Source organism: Penicillium roqueforti (assembly GCF_015533775.1).
Source record: "Penicillium roqueforti strain LCP96 04111 chromosome Unknown scaffold_01, whole genome shotgun sequence".
In the NCBI taxonomy this organism is placed as follows: Eukaryota; Fungi; Ascomycota; class Eurotiomycetes; order Eurotiales; family Aspergillaceae; genus Penicillium; species Penicillium roqueforti.
Genome location: NW_024067565.1, coordinates 3556187 through 3574170, shown reverse-complemented (window position 1 = coordinate 3574170; position 17984 = coordinate 3556187). Strand labels below are relative to the sequence as shown.

At 49.5% G+C, this 17984-nt stretch overlaps 6 protein-coding genes across 6 annotated transcripts; 4 read left to right on the top strand and 2 right to left on the bottom strand.

Annotated features, from left to right (window-relative positions):
- Positions 1-1353: 1353 nt before the first annotated feature.
- On the top strand, positions 1354-2712 carry LCP9604111_396 (tryptophan--tRNA ligase WRS1; the record flags this gene model as incomplete). The annotated part of the gene is made up of 2 exons (XM_039068711.1): positions 1354-1745; positions 1797-2712. The coding sequence occupies 2 exons, from the start codon at positions 1354-1356 to the stop codon at positions 2710-2712; spliced, it is 1308 nt and encodes a 435-aa protein (XP_038932944.1).
- Positions 2713-2862: 150 nt separating this feature from the next.
- On the bottom strand, positions 2863-3630 carry LCP9604111_395 (aminotransferase class IV; the record flags this gene model as incomplete). The annotated part of the gene is made up of 1 exon (XM_039068710.1): positions 2863-3630. The coding sequence occupies one exon, from the start codon at positions 3628-3630 to the stop codon at positions 2863-2865; it is 768 nt and encodes a 255-aa protein (XP_038932943.1).
- Positions 3631-4035: 405 nt separating this feature from the next.
- On the top strand, positions 4036-9810 carry tom70 (putative mitochondrial outer membrane translocase receptor (TOM70); the record flags this gene model as incomplete). The annotated part of the gene is made up of 8 exons (XM_039068709.1): positions 4036-4330; positions 4381-4460; positions 4507-5933; positions 6915-7011; positions 7152-7227; positions 7287-7489; positions 7543-7675; positions 7724-9810. The coding sequence occupies 8 exons, from the start codon at positions 4036-4038 to the stop codon at positions 9808-9810; spliced, it is 4398 nt and encodes a 1465-aa protein (XP_038932942.1).
- Positions 9811-12797: 2987 nt separating this feature from the next.
- On the top strand, positions 12798-13267 carry LCP9604111_393 (uncharacterized protein; the record flags this gene model as incomplete). The annotated part of the gene is made up of 2 exons (XM_039068708.1): positions 12798-12904; positions 12958-13267. The coding sequence occupies 2 exons, from the start codon at positions 12798-12800 to the stop codon at positions 13265-13267; spliced, it is 417 nt and encodes a 138-aa protein (XP_038932941.1).
- A 569-nt stretch (positions 13268-13836) lies between these two features.
- LCP9604111_392 (cytochrome P450) lies at positions 13837-15441 on the bottom strand (the record flags this gene model as incomplete). Its single annotated transcript, XM_039068707.1, has 2 exons — positions 13837-14692; positions 14759-15441. The coding sequence occupies 2 exons, from the start codon at positions 15439-15441 to the stop codon at positions 13837-13839; spliced, it is 1539 nt and encodes a 512-aa protein (XP_038932940.1).
- A 496-nt stretch (positions 15442-15937) lies between these two features.
- LCP9604111_390 (Zn(II)2Cys6 transcription factor domain-containing protein) lies at positions 15938-17916 on the top strand (the record flags this gene model as incomplete). Its single annotated transcript, XM_039068705.1, has 7 exons — positions 15938-15998; positions 16066-16507; positions 16580-16836; positions 16910-17356; positions 17413-17519; positions 17595-17691; positions 17741-17916. The coding sequence occupies 7 exons, from the start codon at positions 15938-15940 to the stop codon at positions 17914-17916; spliced, it is 1587 nt and encodes a 528-aa protein (XP_038932938.1).
- Between the last annotated feature and the right edge of the window lie 68 nt (positions 17917-17984).

The following is a 17984-nucleotide window of genomic DNA, read 5'->3' as shown; positions in this document are numbered from 1 at the left end:
CAAATATGATCGAGTGGTTGTGTTTAAGGAACCAGCCATACGTATCTCCGACATTATTTATGATTGTTTCTTTGAATATAGAATTGACACATGCCATCGATACCAGCCATAGCTAGAGGAATAGTAGAAGCCTCAGCTTCAATACGAAACTGCACTACATATTATACATCCAGGCTCGTCTTCCGCGTCTATCGAAACAGCCATAAATACAATGTCCGCACTGCATGCGAGAAAAAGACGAGCTATATATTCGCTGTTGTAGCCAACACATACATTATACGCGAGATACATGTCATGAAAGCATATAGACTACAATAGCTTTGGGCAGGGATTCTAGATCGGTGCATGATAGGCAGGGGGCTGCCAAGTCTGGATCCTGTGCTGTTCCAAAGTAAAAACTGCATTCCGATGTTCGTCAAGTGATGGCCGGTGTTTCTCTGTGGAATGTGTCTCTTACTAACTTGTGGGAAGGAATGTTGATCTTAAGACATATGATCGGCGCTGGAAGATGGACGTCATCAAGATGTCTTCGGGCTGTTCATTAATTGTCTTGGGAATCTGGTGTGTCTTAATACTAAGTTAGAAGGTCCACGATAAAATGTGACTAACTATTCTCTGGGAGTTTGAGTAGTTAGTCTAAATCCCTATAGTACTTGAGTTAAGGTTACCTGGTACAGGCAGGCGTTTATGAGAACCTGCCTCGTATAATTTAGCCTTTATTGCTAATGCTGTTGAGAACTCCTTCGCTGGCTTTTTGGATAGGATAATGCGACCTTTACGTCCTATGGCCACCTTTCCTACATTAGTAGGTAGAAGCCGAATTTCTTCAACTCGTTACTATCGTGGGGGGCCTGAGAAGCGTCTATACTATGGACATAGGGATGAGTTAAATTTGGTTTAATCTATTTTTTCTGCAGTTTATAAAAAGAAGTACTAGTGGCCTTGGAGGAGTGAGTGTCTTAGTATATACTTCCGCCGGATCGGTCTTGATGCACTCTGTTTCCAGATATAAACTTTGAATGCAATGCAAAGACAACAGAGATGCCGACCTAATGTAATAGAGAGTCTCACACTTTTATCAACTCAAAATCAATTTATCAAGACAGCAATAACAAACACAATAACAATCACAAAGAAAGGCTTTCGCGGGGCTAGGACTGGTCACCTGATAATGTATCAAATCGACCAATCAGAGTGCCCACTGATAGCGGGAATCCTGACTCATCCCGCGATATTGGAGAGGGGCAGAAGAAATTCACGATTCTCTCAACCGAAAATAAAGTGAGAACCGGCCTTTGACTGATACAATTGAACACCTGGAACTGACAATTTGTACCAGACGAAGAAGTAACTATGGCCAACGAAGCAATCCAGCCTCCGGCGCTCAACTCCTTGAGCATCGACGAGAAAACCCCAGAGACCAAGGCCGTTGGCCAGATCGTTACGCCCTTCGATGTCTCCGGTGGGGTCGATGAATCCGGCAAGCTGTTGCCGGTCGATTACGAGAAGCTCACGAGGGAGTTTGGAGCCACACCCATCAATGCAGCTCTATTGGAGCGCTTCGAGAAAGTGACTGGCCACCGGCCACACCGTTTCATGCGCCGGAGTATTGTGTTCAGTCACCGTGATCTGTCGAAGATTTTGGATAAGCATGAGAATGGCGAGCCATTCTTCCTCTACACTGGCCGTGGGCCGAGTAGTGATAGCATGCACGTCGGACACACTGTGCCGTTCGAGTTCACCAAGTATGTTTAGTCTCGATCACCGGGACATTACTAGAACTAATCCAAATGTAGATGGCTCCAGGACGTCTTCGATGTTCCCCTCGTTATCATGATGACCGACGACGAGAAGTTTATGCACTCCCAGAAGATCGAGATTGAGGACTCCAAGAGATACACAAAAGCAAACGCCAAGGATATCATTGCTGTTGGATTCGATATGAAAAAGACCTTTATCTTCAGTGATTTCGAATTTATTGGTGGTGCTTTCTACGAGAACATGTGCCGCATGGCCAAGAGAATTACAATCAACCAGGTCAAGGGCACATTTGGGTTTAACGACAGCAACAACATTGGCGAGTTCCACTTCTGTGCCACCCAGTCCGCCGCCGCCTTCTCTACCAGTTTCCCCCACATCTTCGGCACCGAGACGAAGAAGGTGGCATCGATTCCTTGTTTGATTCCATGCGCCATTGACCAGGACCCCTACTTCCGCCAATGTCGCGAACACGCAGAGAAGATGAAGTACAAGAAGCCCTCTCTCATTCACTCTATCTTCCTTCCCGCCCTTCAGGGACCTGGATCTAAGATGTCCGCCAGTGTCGACAGTTCCGCCATTTTCATGAGCGACACGCCTAACAAGATCAAGAACAAGATCAACAAGCACGCTTTCTCAGGTGGTCAGGACACCGCGGAGTTGCAGCGCGAGCTGGGCGGCAACACCAAAAACGATATCCCATTCCAGTACTTGACATTCTTCCTCGAGGACGACGAGGAGCTGGAGCGCATCCGTGCCGATTACGAGGGTGGCAAGATGATGACCGGCGAGATCAAGCAGAAGTGTATCGCTGAGCTTCAGAAGTATGTTCAAGGGTTCCAGGAGCGCAGAGCACAGGTTACGGACGAGATTATGGCCGAGTACATGCGTCCTCGTCCCTTGGAGTGGAAGGGGAATCCCAACCCAGTGGTGATTGAGAAGGCTAAGAAATAGACCTGTGATGGAGCATTTTCTGGAGCAATCATGTTCAAAAATACGGATGATTTCATAGCCTTTTGATCAATTTATCAATACCATTCAAGTATCGACTCGTCCACATATACGGAGTATACCTATCGAAGATATACTAAGTATGGGAAATTCTTATTTGACTATGACCCCTCGGATGAACCCCCTTACGCCGTTGCTCAACCAACACTCCTCTCCATCCACAAGCTCATCTCGGGAAATGGTGTGTTCTAAACAGAAACCCTGAGATAACGCATACCTCCGTGTTGTACCTGCATTGCCCCCACTGCTGAGCGGAGGCGTGATCCACATATGGTCCCGCAAGAAGTACGGCGTAGTGATGCTGCCTTCCATAACCTCGCCATCCGGGTTCACAACCAGTACTTCGGCAAGGTCTGTCGGGGAATTAATTCCCGCCCTCTGGCGCGCAGACGTGTAGTCATCCCGCGCGGTGGTTTTATGTGTGGTGAAACCTGAAGGAGTTGTTGATTGCGTATCGACATGGACGTGCCATATTGGTTCGCTTGGGTGGGTATGTAGAGAGGGAATGAACAAACTCATTAGATCAATGCTCGCTGTTGGGTTCGTCTCAACTCTCGCCTTCCCCTTACTGTTCACTACAATTCGGAGTCTCCACGCCTTGCTTAGGTCCGAAATTGACGCGTCGAGAAACGCCTCGAAGTCTTGCAGGTCTTGCTGCAGCCAGTTTAGAGCCTCGTCCCATTGGAAATGAGCCGCTGCGGCTGTGAGCCGGTCTTGGTGATAGGCGAGGAGGTAGTAGGGGGATTTTTGAGGATCGGGATAGCTCGATGCATGGCGACAGGCTGCGTCTGGAAGGCTTGGGTCAAAGCGAAGGGAAGAAAAGATCTCGAATGATTCTGGGCTTGAGGAGTTCTCGGTCATTTTTGCGACAGTCAATGGCGTAACGTCGTTACTGTGGTCGCCAGGTCAGTGTTGCCAAATAGGAAATGAATTCACAGATGTTACTTCGGATGCAATTCGAAGGACAAAAAGGGAAGAGTATAAGAGATAAGAAACCTGATGAGCCGACTCTGTTTAATCCGGATATGTTTTGTGGAGTGTTACCGGCGCAGTGCGCGTGATTGGCCGACCCGGTCAGCGGAACCCTTGACTTTTCCTCTGAGCTTCATCATTCCCGAACTTCCCCATCTCTAACTCCTACTGTCGAGGTCTGGTAAGTGACCCCTTTGTCTTCCATCTCAGTCTAATTGCGCCAAACATTGGATTGAGTACTGACATCTGCCCACATTTAGAACTAGTCGCGTCGGTCCCTTTGCTTTGCACATCATGTCGAACGAACTGCCGCTACCTACGCCCGCCCAAAATGTGGTGCTCGATACATCAAAGCTGACTGAGTCATCATCGGCATCAGTCTGGGATCGCATCACCAGCTGGGTCTCAGAGAACAAGGCCGTTGTTTACACCATTGCCGGTGTTGCCGTTGTCGTGACCGGAGCGGGTGTTGTCTATTACCTGAACGATCCCCGCAAACCCACTCCCTCAGCACCCAAGAAGAGCAAAAATCAGCGACGAAAGGAAAAGAAAAAGGCGGAGGAGCAAAAGGCTGCATCCGTGCAGGATGGTAGGTGTTCTTGTTCAAACACGGTGGTCGTATGACTGACCAGATTCCAGAGTCTGTCAAAAAGGCAGAGGAGCCTGTCGAGGAGCTTCCCGAAGTCGATGAGGCCACTATTGGAGAGCTGTCTGAAGAGGTATGTTAAGCCATATTCTTTCCCACACTTTCTCTGACAAGTCAAGACCCGGAACGCGTATGCGGCCAAGCTCAAGGCTGCCGGTAACAAGGCCTACGGAATCAAGGATTACCCCAGCGCGATTGAATTGTACGGCAAGGCTATTATCTGCAAGCCCGACCCCGTCTTCTACTCCAACCGCGCCGCATGCTACAATGTCCAGTCCAACTGGGAGAAGGTCGTCGAGGACACCAGCGCCGCTCTCGCCATGGACAGCGAATACATTAAGGCCCTCAACCGAAGAGCCATTGCGTATGAGCACCTTGAAAAGTACAGTGAGGCTCTCCTCGACTTCACAGCCAGCTGTATCATTGATGCCTTCTCCAACGACGTGAGCCGCAACTCGCTTGAACGCTTGCTGAAGAAGGTTGCCGAGAAGAAGAGCCAGGCCATTCTGGAGGCGCGCACTAAGAAGTTGCCTAGTGCTACTTTTGTCTCCAACTACCTCCAGAGCTTCCGTCCCCAGCCCTTGCCCGAGGGATTGGATGAGTCGATTGAGTTGAGCGAGGAGTCCGGTAAGGGCCAGCTGCGCAAGGGTCTTGTCGCTATGGGCAAGAAGACTGCCGATGGCTACGAAGAGGCTGCCGCCGCTTTCGAGAAGGCACTTGAGCTCGGCGAGCTCGACGAATTTGAAGGATTGGCTCTGAACATGCGCGCCACCTTCACCTACCTCGGCGGTAACGCCACCGGCGCTTTGGCCGACCTGGACAAGAGTGTCGAGCTGTCACCTTCCTTGGTCCAGAGCTACATCAAGCGCGCCAGCTTGCACCTGGAGCTTGGTAACAAGGACGCTGCGGCCGATGACTTTGAGCTTGCCATTACTCACAACAAGGACGACCCCGATATCTACTACCACCGTGCCCAGCTACACTTCATCCTGACCGAGCTCGCCGAAGCCGCCAAGGACTACCAGAAGTCGATCGACCTCGACCGTTCGTTCATTTACTCTCACATCCAGCTCGGTGTCACACAATACAAGATGGGCTCCGTCGCCTCGGCGATGGCCACTTTCCGCCGCACAGTAAAGAACTTCGAGGAAGTCCCTGATGTATACAACTACTACGGCGAGCTTCTGCTTGACCAGCAGAACTACTCCGAGGCCATTGAGAAGTTTGACAAGGCTGTTGAGATGGAGACGCAGAGCAAGCCCATGGGTATCAACGTCCTGCCCCTGATCAACAAGGCTCTTGCTTTGTTCCAGTGGAAGCACGACTTCCAGGAGGCCGAGAACCTCTGCCAGAAGGCTCTCATCATTGATCCCGAGTGCGACATTGCTGTCGGAACCATGGCCCAGCTTCTCCTCCAGCAGGGTAAGGTCTCCCAGGCTCTCAAGTACTTCGAGCGCGCTGCTGAGCTGGCTCGCACCGAGGCCGAGATCATCAACGCCATCTCCTACGCTGAGGCCACCCGCACCCAGTTGGAGGTTCAGGAGAAGTACCCCCAGCTCGCTGCCCGCCTGAACTCCATGGGTGCCGTGAACGGTGGTGCTCCTGGAATGTAAGCAAGTCAGCGGACCCTCCTCACTCTTCGTTTCTTCGCGTCTTTCTTTGCCCCGGTTTGGGTATTCCTGTCTAAGCCTTTTTCTTTGGATCCCCGGTTCACTATTCTCCCCGCATGTATTTACTATCGGTTGACATATTCCCCGTCCGCCTTCTTTCGTTTCTTTTTGTTTTGATACTTGGTCTGTCTGAGATAAGACTCGGGATGAGATAGGCCGATGGACGGCAGACCGAGCCCGGGGAAGTGCATTGGGGTCTGACCATGTAGTAATTTGTGTACCATAGAGGAAAATGATAGTGCTCATTAACATCAGACCTACAATACACTTCAAAAGCTCTCACTGACTCTGAAATCCTCCTTACATGGTTTGCATCGTATACATAGTTCCCCCTAGTGTGCGGATGACCATGACGTGTGTCTCCACATCAGCTGACCCCACCCCTTATCGGCATCTCCGGACTCTGTTGTTCTTCTGTGTCTCAACGAAAAAGGAAGTAACTAAATAGCGAAAAGTCTCAGTACGTAGGTTGAGATATACTTTCTTTAGTTAGCCAGTCTGTGTCCAATAGGGAAGTGTTGTCGAGCCGAGGCATCGAAATAAGTCCAACGGCGTCATTCGCTTATCTTATACTATCACTTCTCATACATACCTCATTGTTCCTGAGCTTCCGGATACCTTACTTCTTAGTTTCGTGTTGAATCCTGACTTTCTTCGAATTTGAATAGACTTACCAGTAACTGAGAACCAAGTTGAGTCCCATTCCAAAGGGAGTCGCTACTCCTCAAGGCCCGCGTTGTCCGCGTTGTCAGCGGTGAACCTAACTACTACCTGATTCACGAACCTACCCCTCTTCCTTCCCTTATCCTTCCTCACCTTCTGTGCTTTGAACAACTCTTTATATTCGCTGCTCCTAGTCGCTCTACTTGCAATCTACTTTTCTGCAATACACCTGATATCTCCTGGCTGTCTCAACTGGTCCATGTGATCGTGTTGCAGCCTGGAACCACCCGGGTAAGCTGCCTTTGTCTCCAACTCCCTTAACCTTCTGCACCCCCCTTCATCTTCCGATACTCTGTGACTCACTCTACCTTGCTGTCATGGTCGCTCTTATCATATATGGAATTCTATCTCTCAGTCTAACCATTATCTAGAAACAAACAGCATCCTATTCCTGCCTTTCAAATCCTACCATCGTTCATCTATCTTTCACCATGTCGGACCCAAGCGGTAAGTACTTGGATGCCCTAATTGCCACCTTACTTGCAACTGACATGTCTAATTCACAGCCACCGTGACGCTTGTCCCCCTCTTCGAAGACCTCTACCCTCTGCGTACCCTTACCATCACCGACAATGATAAGACCGTGCCTATCGGGCGTGCCTCAAAGCGTGAAAATCGAAACCGCAATCCTACAGCAGAGAACGCTTGGTTTGAGTCTCAGGTCATGTCTCGTGACCATGCTTTGCTTAAGATACTACCAAACCAAAATGTTGTGTTGAGCCCCCAATTCTGACCAGATCACCCCGCTGACCTCCCTTGTAGATGGTTTTCATCACCGACTGTGGCTCAACACACGGGACTTTCCTGAATGGTGGAAAGCTGGTGACAGACGTGAATACCCCGCTGCGCAACGGAGACATCATCCGATTCGGTGTCGATGTTGACCGTGGCCAAGGCAAGTTAGCAATCTAAGTCTAATAGCACTGGAACTAATCGAGTACAGAAGTTTTTGAGCCCATCGAAGTCAGCTGCAAGGTTGAGTGGCTCAAACCCCAGCATGTGGTCATTCCAGACGATAGTATTTCTATCAAACCGGATCCAAGTCCGTCAACCAACAGTTTCTCTGTCCCCGAAGACGATAGCGATATGGAGGACACCGACCTACCCAGTGATGACTCTTCTAAGGAGTCCGTTGCTCGATCTTGGGAAACTACTGTTCTGCAGCCTATGAATACATCTCTAGTTTCTCCTGCCTCGAGTGTCCAGAGTGTCCAGAGCGACGAACATTCAAAGGACGGGTGCAACTCCTTTTGGGGAACTGTGTTTGCTACCAAGGAGCCTATCTCCAAGATTGTGCCCGACCCTACCCCACTGGTCCCGGGTCTTCTTGGCCAACTGTCTGATACCAAACCGGTCTCCGACACCAACCCATCTCCCGCCAAACTGGTCTCAGATGCCAAGATATATCTCGCTGAGTCGGCCTCTGCTGAAATTGCATCTGAACAACAAGCACATGAAGATAGCCTCCCTGCAATCTGTTACCAGCAAGTACCTGAAATTCGTTACAGCGATTGGACCATGATGCGACCTATGTTCATGCGCCTGGCAGACATGGCTTGGGGTGAATCCAACAACATACCGGACGTTGACCACGACAGGCACATCATTCACGCGGCGCGCCGTTGTTCTATTTCCCAAGATTCGTACTGGGTAGATGATACCCCTAGCTTCCGACCTTGCGTTGGGACAGAAGTCTACTGGGAGCCTGACTCCGAGGACTCAGACACATCGTTCCATCGTATGCCCGGCAACCTTCTTCGGTACTGGTCAGTCGATAAGCGAAGATATTGGGTCATCAACGAAGATGAAGGCGGCGAGCGGGTGAGCAATCGGTGGTGGATCGTTGAAAAGCCACTGGAGCTTCTCAGCGAAGACCTGAAGCGCGAGCTGGAGACTGAGACCGAGGTTGAAGACTGTCACAAGTGCTGGATCGTGAGGGCCTGGGAGCCCCGAATGATCGGAGATCGATGGTGCGATGTGGCTCCTTACTGGGATCCGAATTTCGATGAAAACTGGCTCTCTGATGACCAGTCGGTTGATTCAGACGAAGAAGCTCAAGAATACGAGGAATACACAACTAAGTCGGATGCTCTTAGTGATTCCTCGGAGAGCTACCCCAGATATCCATGTCTCATGTACGACAGCGACTCGATTCACGGAGACGGCTGTGAAATGTCGGACGACCTCGAGGAAGAAGACTTTGAGGAAGATTATGCCGAGGACTTTGAAGAAGATGGCGAGATCTGTGATGAATCCGAAAACGACTCTGATTGCTCTGACAATGGGTGCCTTGAACACCATATTCCACAAAATCCTGATATCCGTTCCTTGCTTGGTCCGGAGCTTGTGAAGAAACTTGAACGTGCCAACAACACTGATGCTGTCGAAGTGCCCGAGCATGTATCTGCAAAGCCGTTTGAGGGCCAGTCACTGAACCCCGCACGTATCGAGAGCAAACCATTGATGGGACAAGCTGCTCCTGGTATGACAAACCCAGGTGCTCGGTTCCCGACACACACTGTTTCCGGTGAGCTGCCAAGTTCATGTCAGAACAAATACCCACCAATGCAACGGAAGATCGAGAGCTTTGTTGGGGTACCGTCCTTGTCCCATGAATTCAAACATCCCTATCACGATGGACCATTCTCGACCGGCTATCCCGCGGAAGATGCCTGCCTGGCAACATTTAGAAAACCACATTTGAAGCGTACTGCAACAGAGATGGAATCATCGGCTCTTGAAGCCAGTATTTCTCAAGATGCTCAGCGATTGCCTGTAGAGCCAACCAGCCAGTCGGATCTCGACCTCAACACAATTTCCTCTGAAGCCAAGGATGCGATCAGCTCCGCACTTGCTGAGAATGTCTCTGCATTTGCTGAGAATGAGCGTCCGGCAAAGCGAATCAAGTCTAACCACTCAACCTCAAAGTCCTTGGCAAGCCACGCCACCACGGCTGTCATCAGCGCTCTGCTGGGTGGCCTGGGAACTATTGCTGTGCTAGCATCCTTGCCCAATGAATACTTCCAGTGATCGGCATCCCTTATTTCGGTTTCTTTTGCTCTCTGCTCTCTGCCCTTTGATATCTTATGATTTAACGCCGACACATGAGTTTCGGCGTGATTCCAACGATTTGATGTTTTCGGAATTACCCAGGCGTCCTGGCTTTACGTGGAAGGATGGATCATGGTGCTTATTTGTTTCCCCCCTCTCCCCCTTTGCTGTTTTTATGCCGTGGCTCCATGAGCAAGCACGCAAGATCCTCACCCGATCACTGCGTTGTGGCCGTGGCAGCCACGAAGGCGTTCATTGGCTGGATAATTTGTTTCTGCCCTATTTCTTTATTTTCCCCTTTTACCGTGGCTACACACACGACTCTTTAAGATGGAATGCCACGTAGCACCTTATTCTTTCCCATGTGATAGCTATGCAGATCGTAATGGAGAATGACAATCCTTTATTTCATGACTGCGCATCGTGTAATCTGTAAACCTATGAGCCACCTGGTCTTTAGGCTATAGCATTTCAGTGCCTGCCAGGTACCAGTTTCGGGTAGTCTTGGGTGGCCTCATTTGGAAATGCACCGTGATATCATTTCACTTTCGAAGGTCAGCATTTGCCTGGCATGATTTCCGTACGCCATGGAAGAAAAGGTGACCGAGACTCACCTCTTGCAGCAACAATGCGAACTGGGCTGCAGGTATCCTACAGGTTCATATTAGCTGACTTCAACCAAGTCGCTCTTTTTCCCTTTACGTGCGACTTTCATAATTTCTTTTTATTTCCTTTCCTCGCCCCCGGCATCCTCGGGCTTTAATCGTGACACTAATTGCCGAAAGCTGATTTGTAACCATTCTGGTTCCAGGACAACCAACCTCCGGAAGTCTCAGATAGCTCCTTTGAGACATCGATGGAAACTTCTCCGTTGATGCAACTTGCCGCCCATGCACCTTGACTCCAGCCCGACTTCAAATTTGGACTTCGAATCCTGGGCTAGCGTGTGATTGGAAGTGGCTGGCTGCAGGTGTCCTCCCCAACAGCGAACCGGTTGAACAAGCCCATGGAGGTTTGAAGCTGGGCTTTTTTCCGGCTCTCTTCCATACAGTACGATCACCCAGAGGCTGAAATTTTTGGTATCTCGCGGCTCGCCTAATGACGCGCATACCCGTTGGTTCTATCTGAGCTCATTTTTAGGTTACATTGAGCTTTTAGCCGGTGGCAGACTGCATACAAAACTCCGAGATGAGTGGATTCGAGGTTTTCATGGATGTGTGTCATTTCCACAGGACTCACTCTGCATGTGACCAATCTGCAGAAGCGCTTTAGGTCCGTTCAGAATGACGACGTGAAGTCAAACGGCTGCAAGGAATCCTTGCAATGTTGACTGGAAATGTTAAAGGGGGTTTCTGGGCTTTTTCGGTGCCCCTGTCCTTGCAGCCCCTCTACGGTTACCTGCTTGAGGCTAAGTGTCACATCCACGCTTCCGGCTTAGGGCTGTCTGTGAACTTCGATTGGCTGTGACTCCAATTTCGAGTTCTTCTTCTTGTTCCTTATTGGTGGCTCACACCTCTCACAGGACTCTCTTTTCACCTCATTTTACAGCTTCAGTTATTTTTCTTTTTTTCTTTCCTTTTTCCGGATTTGTTTGTGTCGGCCCTACAGTTATCGGAGATTGTGCTTACAACCATGGCTTCTCAATGGGATATGGATTATGAAGATCATTGCATCGGGTTGATCCTTGCACGAGATTGTCACCGTGCCTTTTCCCTTTTGCTGCTTACGACAGCTACGTCTTAAGAACGTACTCCATAGAAGTCCTTGAATCCTATTCCGAATCCGGTATATGGGCTGCTGACCGTCTGATCCAACTTCCATGCATGGTATTCCGTACTTTACTTGATTTGTTGGGATAGAAAGCTCATCCCACAAGGGGAATACGAGAGCTGACCAAAAGGTCCACGGGAAGAAATCATCGACAATCTATCCATGGCCCCTATCATCTATACATCATCCCAAAGATCGCATGGCCCAATGCAACTATCCGTGGTTGGCATTTCACATCCCATACTCGTGGCCATATCAACCTTCCAACTCGGGAGGATAATTATATAGTTTGAGCGGTCAAGATTTGTATCACGAGGTGGCAGTCATGCTCCTAGGAGCCAGGACATCTTTTCCGCGCATGAACGACGGTCTGCCCGACGATAGATCAAGGGTTGAGTTGCCAATTTGGCGATATCTTGGTTTCACTACATGTTTTCTGCTAAAAACCCTCCCACAGAATGACCATCGAATGAACCCTTTGCAAAACGTATGAACGACGTAGGCCCGGTCGTGTGGACTGAGAAACGCCAATCCCCCACCAGGTCCTGTTTCATGAACCCTGTATTTCCGCAGCTGGCTACCTTAGCTCGACAGAAGCACGTAGGCAGCGGGGTTTGACAACTCAACTAAGTCCAGAACGGTTTCTGTGTCGTTCCCCTCTCATGTTGGATCATATTTTTTTGCTTTTTATTCAAGAATAACTGGAGGATTTGAGTGGAATGGCCCCATGCGTGTAAATGGAATATCCACGTACATCATGTACCTGGCGAATTGTCCTATCACCGTCTCTCGCTTTGGCCTGCTGATCATTCTGGTGGACTCAATCCTGATTCCTGTCATCGATTCCACGCTCCGTCGTGCATATCGAATATGTGACACTTGGAAACTCTCGGGAAGTTCGTTGGTGGCACTGATTAATTTCTTCTTGTATAAGATATCCGTTGTTTCTCGGTCATTTCTGGCTTTGGACTTAGCCTATAACTACTGTCTTCCTTTCCCAACAACACTTTCAGGGCTCACAATTACTGGCTATTCTTTATTGACAGGCTTTCCATTGAGAGAGAAAGAAAGCACCAACGGGAAGAATACCACAAAGCCATCTGCAATTTATATCAGGTGGATCTTGACTATACTTCACTATCCGCATCTACACTCTTTACCTTCCAATATTCCCTTCTATCTCTACATCCATTACAATGGCCACTTCCACCCACTTCATGTACAACCTCGATCCGGATCACAGATCATGTGTTGGAGGACGGAAGGTAGTCACATGCAAAGGTTGTGCAGGGAATGCCCCGAGGTATATACAAAACACCCTTTACATCTCCATCCCAACCCTAACACAATTCCCAGAGAAACAATCTGCCGCAGCTGCAACGGTTGTGGCTTGAACGTCTCCCCCTGCCCGCTCTGCCATCCCGCAGCTGCAGCCGCAGTTGCCGCAGCCCGAGCAACGGCGGCTGCATCTGCAGAAACACCGGGATCCTCGGGATCCCCAGCCCCGTCATCCCCGGGCTCACTGAGTCGCAGCTCGTCTACTTCGAATTCTTATGTCGATCCGAGGGTCGCTCGGGCGTATGCGAAATACGGTGATGGTCGTGGTAATACGAGCTGTGGACGCATGGATAGCGAGATGAATAAGCCGCAGAATCCGAATCCGTGATCCTGTTATATGCGAGGATATTGGAAAGAGGATACGTCGAGGGCGGGTCTGGATATTCTTTTGGCTTGACAATTTCACAGTCTGCTCATTGCTTGGGTGAACTATGGAATTACTCTCTTCGTGAGAGAATCAGACTGCGGTTTATAGATATAGGAGGGGGCTTAGTTGGTTTCATGAGAGATGCGCGGTGTGGACGGCTACCGAGTTATGGCTTCACCTTTGGGGTCTTTGATTGTCTTGTTTTTGACTTCGTTTTTATTTTCGGATTGTATTTGGTTGATGCCTTTTTGTCGTTTAGTGGTGAAAGCACTGGATGTTACCATTTTATATACGAGGAACAACTACTTTTCTGGGAATTTTTCGGTATCTTGACATTCTGTCTGGGCATATTATTTAAATCAATATAGGTAGTATTTAGAATTTCTAACAAAAAGGTGGTTGTCACAAAAGGCTCTATATATCCAAACTCATAATATCAACACCCCAAAGATCACGCTATACGATGAAAATCATGAGATGCCAGAACAATTTGGATTCAATGTATTGATTCGCCATCTACGTAAGAGTTTCTAAGTTTCATCTCGTCTAAAAAGATAGATCGGTATAGGACCCGGCGAGCACGTAACGGCCTCTTCATACGCTGGCTTGAAATCAGGAGCAATCAACTCAAACGTATAGCGATGCACCAGAGATGCAATCAACATTTGTTGCTCCATGTACGTGATGTTTCTGCCAATGCAAGCCCTTGGCCCTGCACTGAAGGGGAGAAACGATGTGTGCAGATCTTTAGCGTTGTCACTCAACCACCGCTCTGGTTCAAAGACATCGGGATTCGAAAATATCTCTGGATTTCTTTGGAGGCTGTAGGTAGGACAAAGCACCTCAGTATTACCCGGAATCCAGTAGCCCATGATGTCCTGACCCGACGGTGGCGTGTATCGTGGAGTTGTGGTGGCGCTGGGTGGCAGAAGTCGTAACCCCTCGTCAATGCACGCTTTCAGATACGGCAGGTAACGAATTCTGGCGAAGGGCGCGACTTTCGTATCTTCGATTCCGTCCAGTGCCTCGTCTACTTCTCGCCGCAGTCGCTCGAGAGCATTTGGGTTGACAATGAGTAAGTAAAGGAGGTTGCTAAGAGCTATGCCGGTGGTCTCACTCCCAGCATTCAGCATAACAGAACACTCCACTGTCATTTCCCCTAGCATCAGCATGTTCGGTACGCCATTCTTGTCTCCAAGAAGAAAGGAGAAAAAGTCATCTAGTTTCTCTCCTGCTAAATGGCGCTGTATCCGGTGCTTGCATGCAGTGGCGACGATATCATTGAAGGCCACGTTGTCTTGCCATCGCGAATCCCACCATGTGAGTCTTTTAAGCAAGCCGTACCACCGCGGAGCCCAGGCAAATGAGGCATGAATCCGCAAGTTCCTAGCACACATGTTAGTAAATGGGTCGCCCTAGGGGAAAAGAAACTTAAAGGGACGAGCAACTCACCCCCACAGCGACTTGCGGAATTGACACTGGTAGGACTGGCCGCGCGAGTTTTGGACCTCGATTAAATCATCGCCTTTCTCTATTAGGCGGAGGTTCGCACTGAGGCCAATATCGTGTATCGCATCAATGGTGAAAATGTCCATCCACCGTCGATGATCCACTGGAATAGCATCTGCCCTTCTCGCGACATCTAGCCGGAGACAGAACTTATCGTACTGGTTCAAGAGAGCATTGATACGGCTCGCGACTTTGTCTTCCCACCGAAGGAGTGTGGTAAGAGCATAACCGGTGGCAAGAAGTCGTCGCTTCCGGGAATGTTCTTCTTTGTCTCGCGTGTCGGCTACATTCTTGAAATGACCATGACCAGCGTCGTAGAAAGGCGATTTGGTGGTTGGGGTGCCGTGTCCGTAAATGGCGGTAGCAGCTTTTGGGTGATTAAAGGAAAGAACGTTCGGAGCAACACGAACAATTGTCGCATTTTGATGAGCCATATGAAGAGTCTTATATCGCCGACCGCGAATCGACTCCCATACCCATTGTATATCACTCAGGCCAGAAAGGAACGATAAGTTTTGGAATCGACGAAGGGCTTTTGCATCGTATAAGTATACGATGAAGCAGAAGCCGAAATACGCCACAGGACATAAGACAACAGTTACTGCGACGAACGTGATGTACAACATGATGCCAGTCGGTTTCAGTGTGGTGGGCGAGGTATATTTGTTTTCCAGATGACGACGGGTGGTAGTGAGGCTATATATGCAGCAAATCAATCATCATCTGACTTCTGTTCTTTGGGAGTTCGTATCATCGTGGAATCGGCAGCTGGTGACAATCCCGCTCGAAAAGGCAACTTTTCTATCCCAAAGTGATGCAGAGGCTCGGACATCGCCAAGTACTAGTACTAAATAGGCAACTTTCCCTTCTGAGCTAAGGAAAGGTGGAGGCCGTGGAGCTACCCGTGGAATCTTTTCCACATACTACTACGGAGTAGTATCCCCAATCTCCCATTCTGAGATCGGCACTATATCTCGCTAATCCATACTGGAGTCTTCCACCTACTGAGTTGGGGAAGTTTTAAGTGTCTCCGTCGCCTTGCCCCTCCCCTCCCCCGGGCCTTTAGCTTCCCATCGTTGATGCTATTCGATCCAATCAGTCCCTGCTTACTTGTCTGAGAGCATGGTTTCACCTAAGGATCAGAGCTCTGTCTGTCAAGCCTGCCGCATACGACATATTTCTTGTTAGTCACAACTGACCAGTTCCTCGACTGGATGGCACTTTCTAATTCGGACTTGCACATTGCTCAGGCGACCGGGCAACCCCTTCGTGTCGGCGATGCCGTACAGCCGGTCGTCCCTGTACTCGGCGCTTCAACGTGCGTTTCTCAACTCGTAGAAACTGGGTCCCTCCAGTCACACCTTTGTCGCCCCCTGACTCCCAGTCCCGCACCCTGCCTAGCCCAAGGCTAGACCAAGATGCCCGTCCCCCTTTAGAACCTTCTCAGCAGTTAACCCGGTCGGACCGATCGGAGACGCCCCAATGGTCCTCACAACCCCAGACTCCCGTCGAGTCTCTCCCCGCGGATAACGTAATCCATCAAGATAGGTTCCACAGCATCAGCCCTGGGACGAGCCCGCAGGCCGGAGAACAGCGTATTGGAAACGAGCTGTCAACATCCTCACCACTACTGCTTACCTCTGAGGATGCGTATCTCATGCAATATTTCGGAGAATCTATAGGACGTCCATGGTGGGTTGCTATCAGATAATCCCATGTCGAGCGCTTACGTTGGGTTGACCATAGCGGCAATGATTGATGCAGGTTTGATCACACGGACTCGGATTTCACACTTGAAGTTCTTCGGATTGCCCCCAGCTGTCCTGTTCTATGTTACTCTATCTTAGCAGTGTCATCTTTCTACCACTGCAAAGCAACCGGCCAGAACGATGGAAGAGCCGACTTGTTCCACCGAAAGGCCATTGACATCCTTTTAGCGCTAATGCATGACCCGGTCCGACTTTCCGATGGGGCCGGGCTTGCATCAGTCGTAATTCTACGCTTGTATGAAGAGTCCAAAGGTAGCCGTCCGAATCGACCTAATCTGCTTCCGGCCCGTATCAAACGCGATTTTTACTTATTCCTTATTGATAGCCCGACAAGATGGACAGGACGCTGAGTCACATCTCTTGGCTGGCCACGTCTTCGCTGCCACTATAGCAAGTGATAAGCAACAACCAGTGACCAAATTGGCCAAGTCAGCATTCTGGGTTCACCAGAGGCAGGATGTTTTCCACTCTATTTCTCAGCAGAAGCCAACTCGTACCAGCCTTGATGTGACCCATCTCTGGGAGCCTGGAGACTCGGACGACATCTATACGTGGACAAAGCGATCGCAGAAGCTAGCAGGAGAGACCGCCGACTTTTGTTTTGGAAATGACGAAGCACAGTCTCGCAAGCAACACTTCGAGGATCTGCAACGAATGTTGACACAATGGTCAGAGCTATCTTGGCCAGCGTTTCAACCCGTATTCTTCGCAGATTCTGATTTGAAGACTGGCAGAATATTGCCTGAAATAAGATTCGCTTTGAACGCCTGTTGTAAGTGTGGAAGTGGGTCTGTTGCTCGTTTGATGTATGGGCTTACTTTTATCTAGTGACGGGTTATGTACATTTCAGGCTTTCACAACTCCTCCTTGCCATGTACAATCCGAGTCGCTTGACACTTGGTCCACAGGCCATTGATCATCATAAAGAGATGGAGGTATGACTATGTGGCTACTGGAAAGCTGTTTCACATCATCGATTCAAAGTAGCATTCTGACCAAAATTATTGCAGAGTGAGGTCCAAGACCACGTCCGTGTTCTTTGTGGAGCAGCTCGATTTAACACATGTCCAATTGGAAAGGTCATTGCGTGCCTTGCTATCACCCTCGGTTCGGAAATCTACTCCTATATTCATTCAATCCTAGCTAACTTGTACAGGCCACAGATGGATTCATGACCCTGCGGAGAGAATGGAGCTGCTGGAGCTTCTGAGACTTTGCAAGCAAGAAAATGCCTGGGCAAATCATGCTCTGGAACAGAATCTGAGACGCACATGGGATCTAAACCATCCATCACCGGACCCTATCCCCAAGAATCCTCTTGCAAACGCCTGAGGCGACTAAGTTCTCCAACCCACTTTTCGGCAGTTTCAGCAACCGACTGCAGATGGCCTTGAGAGCAG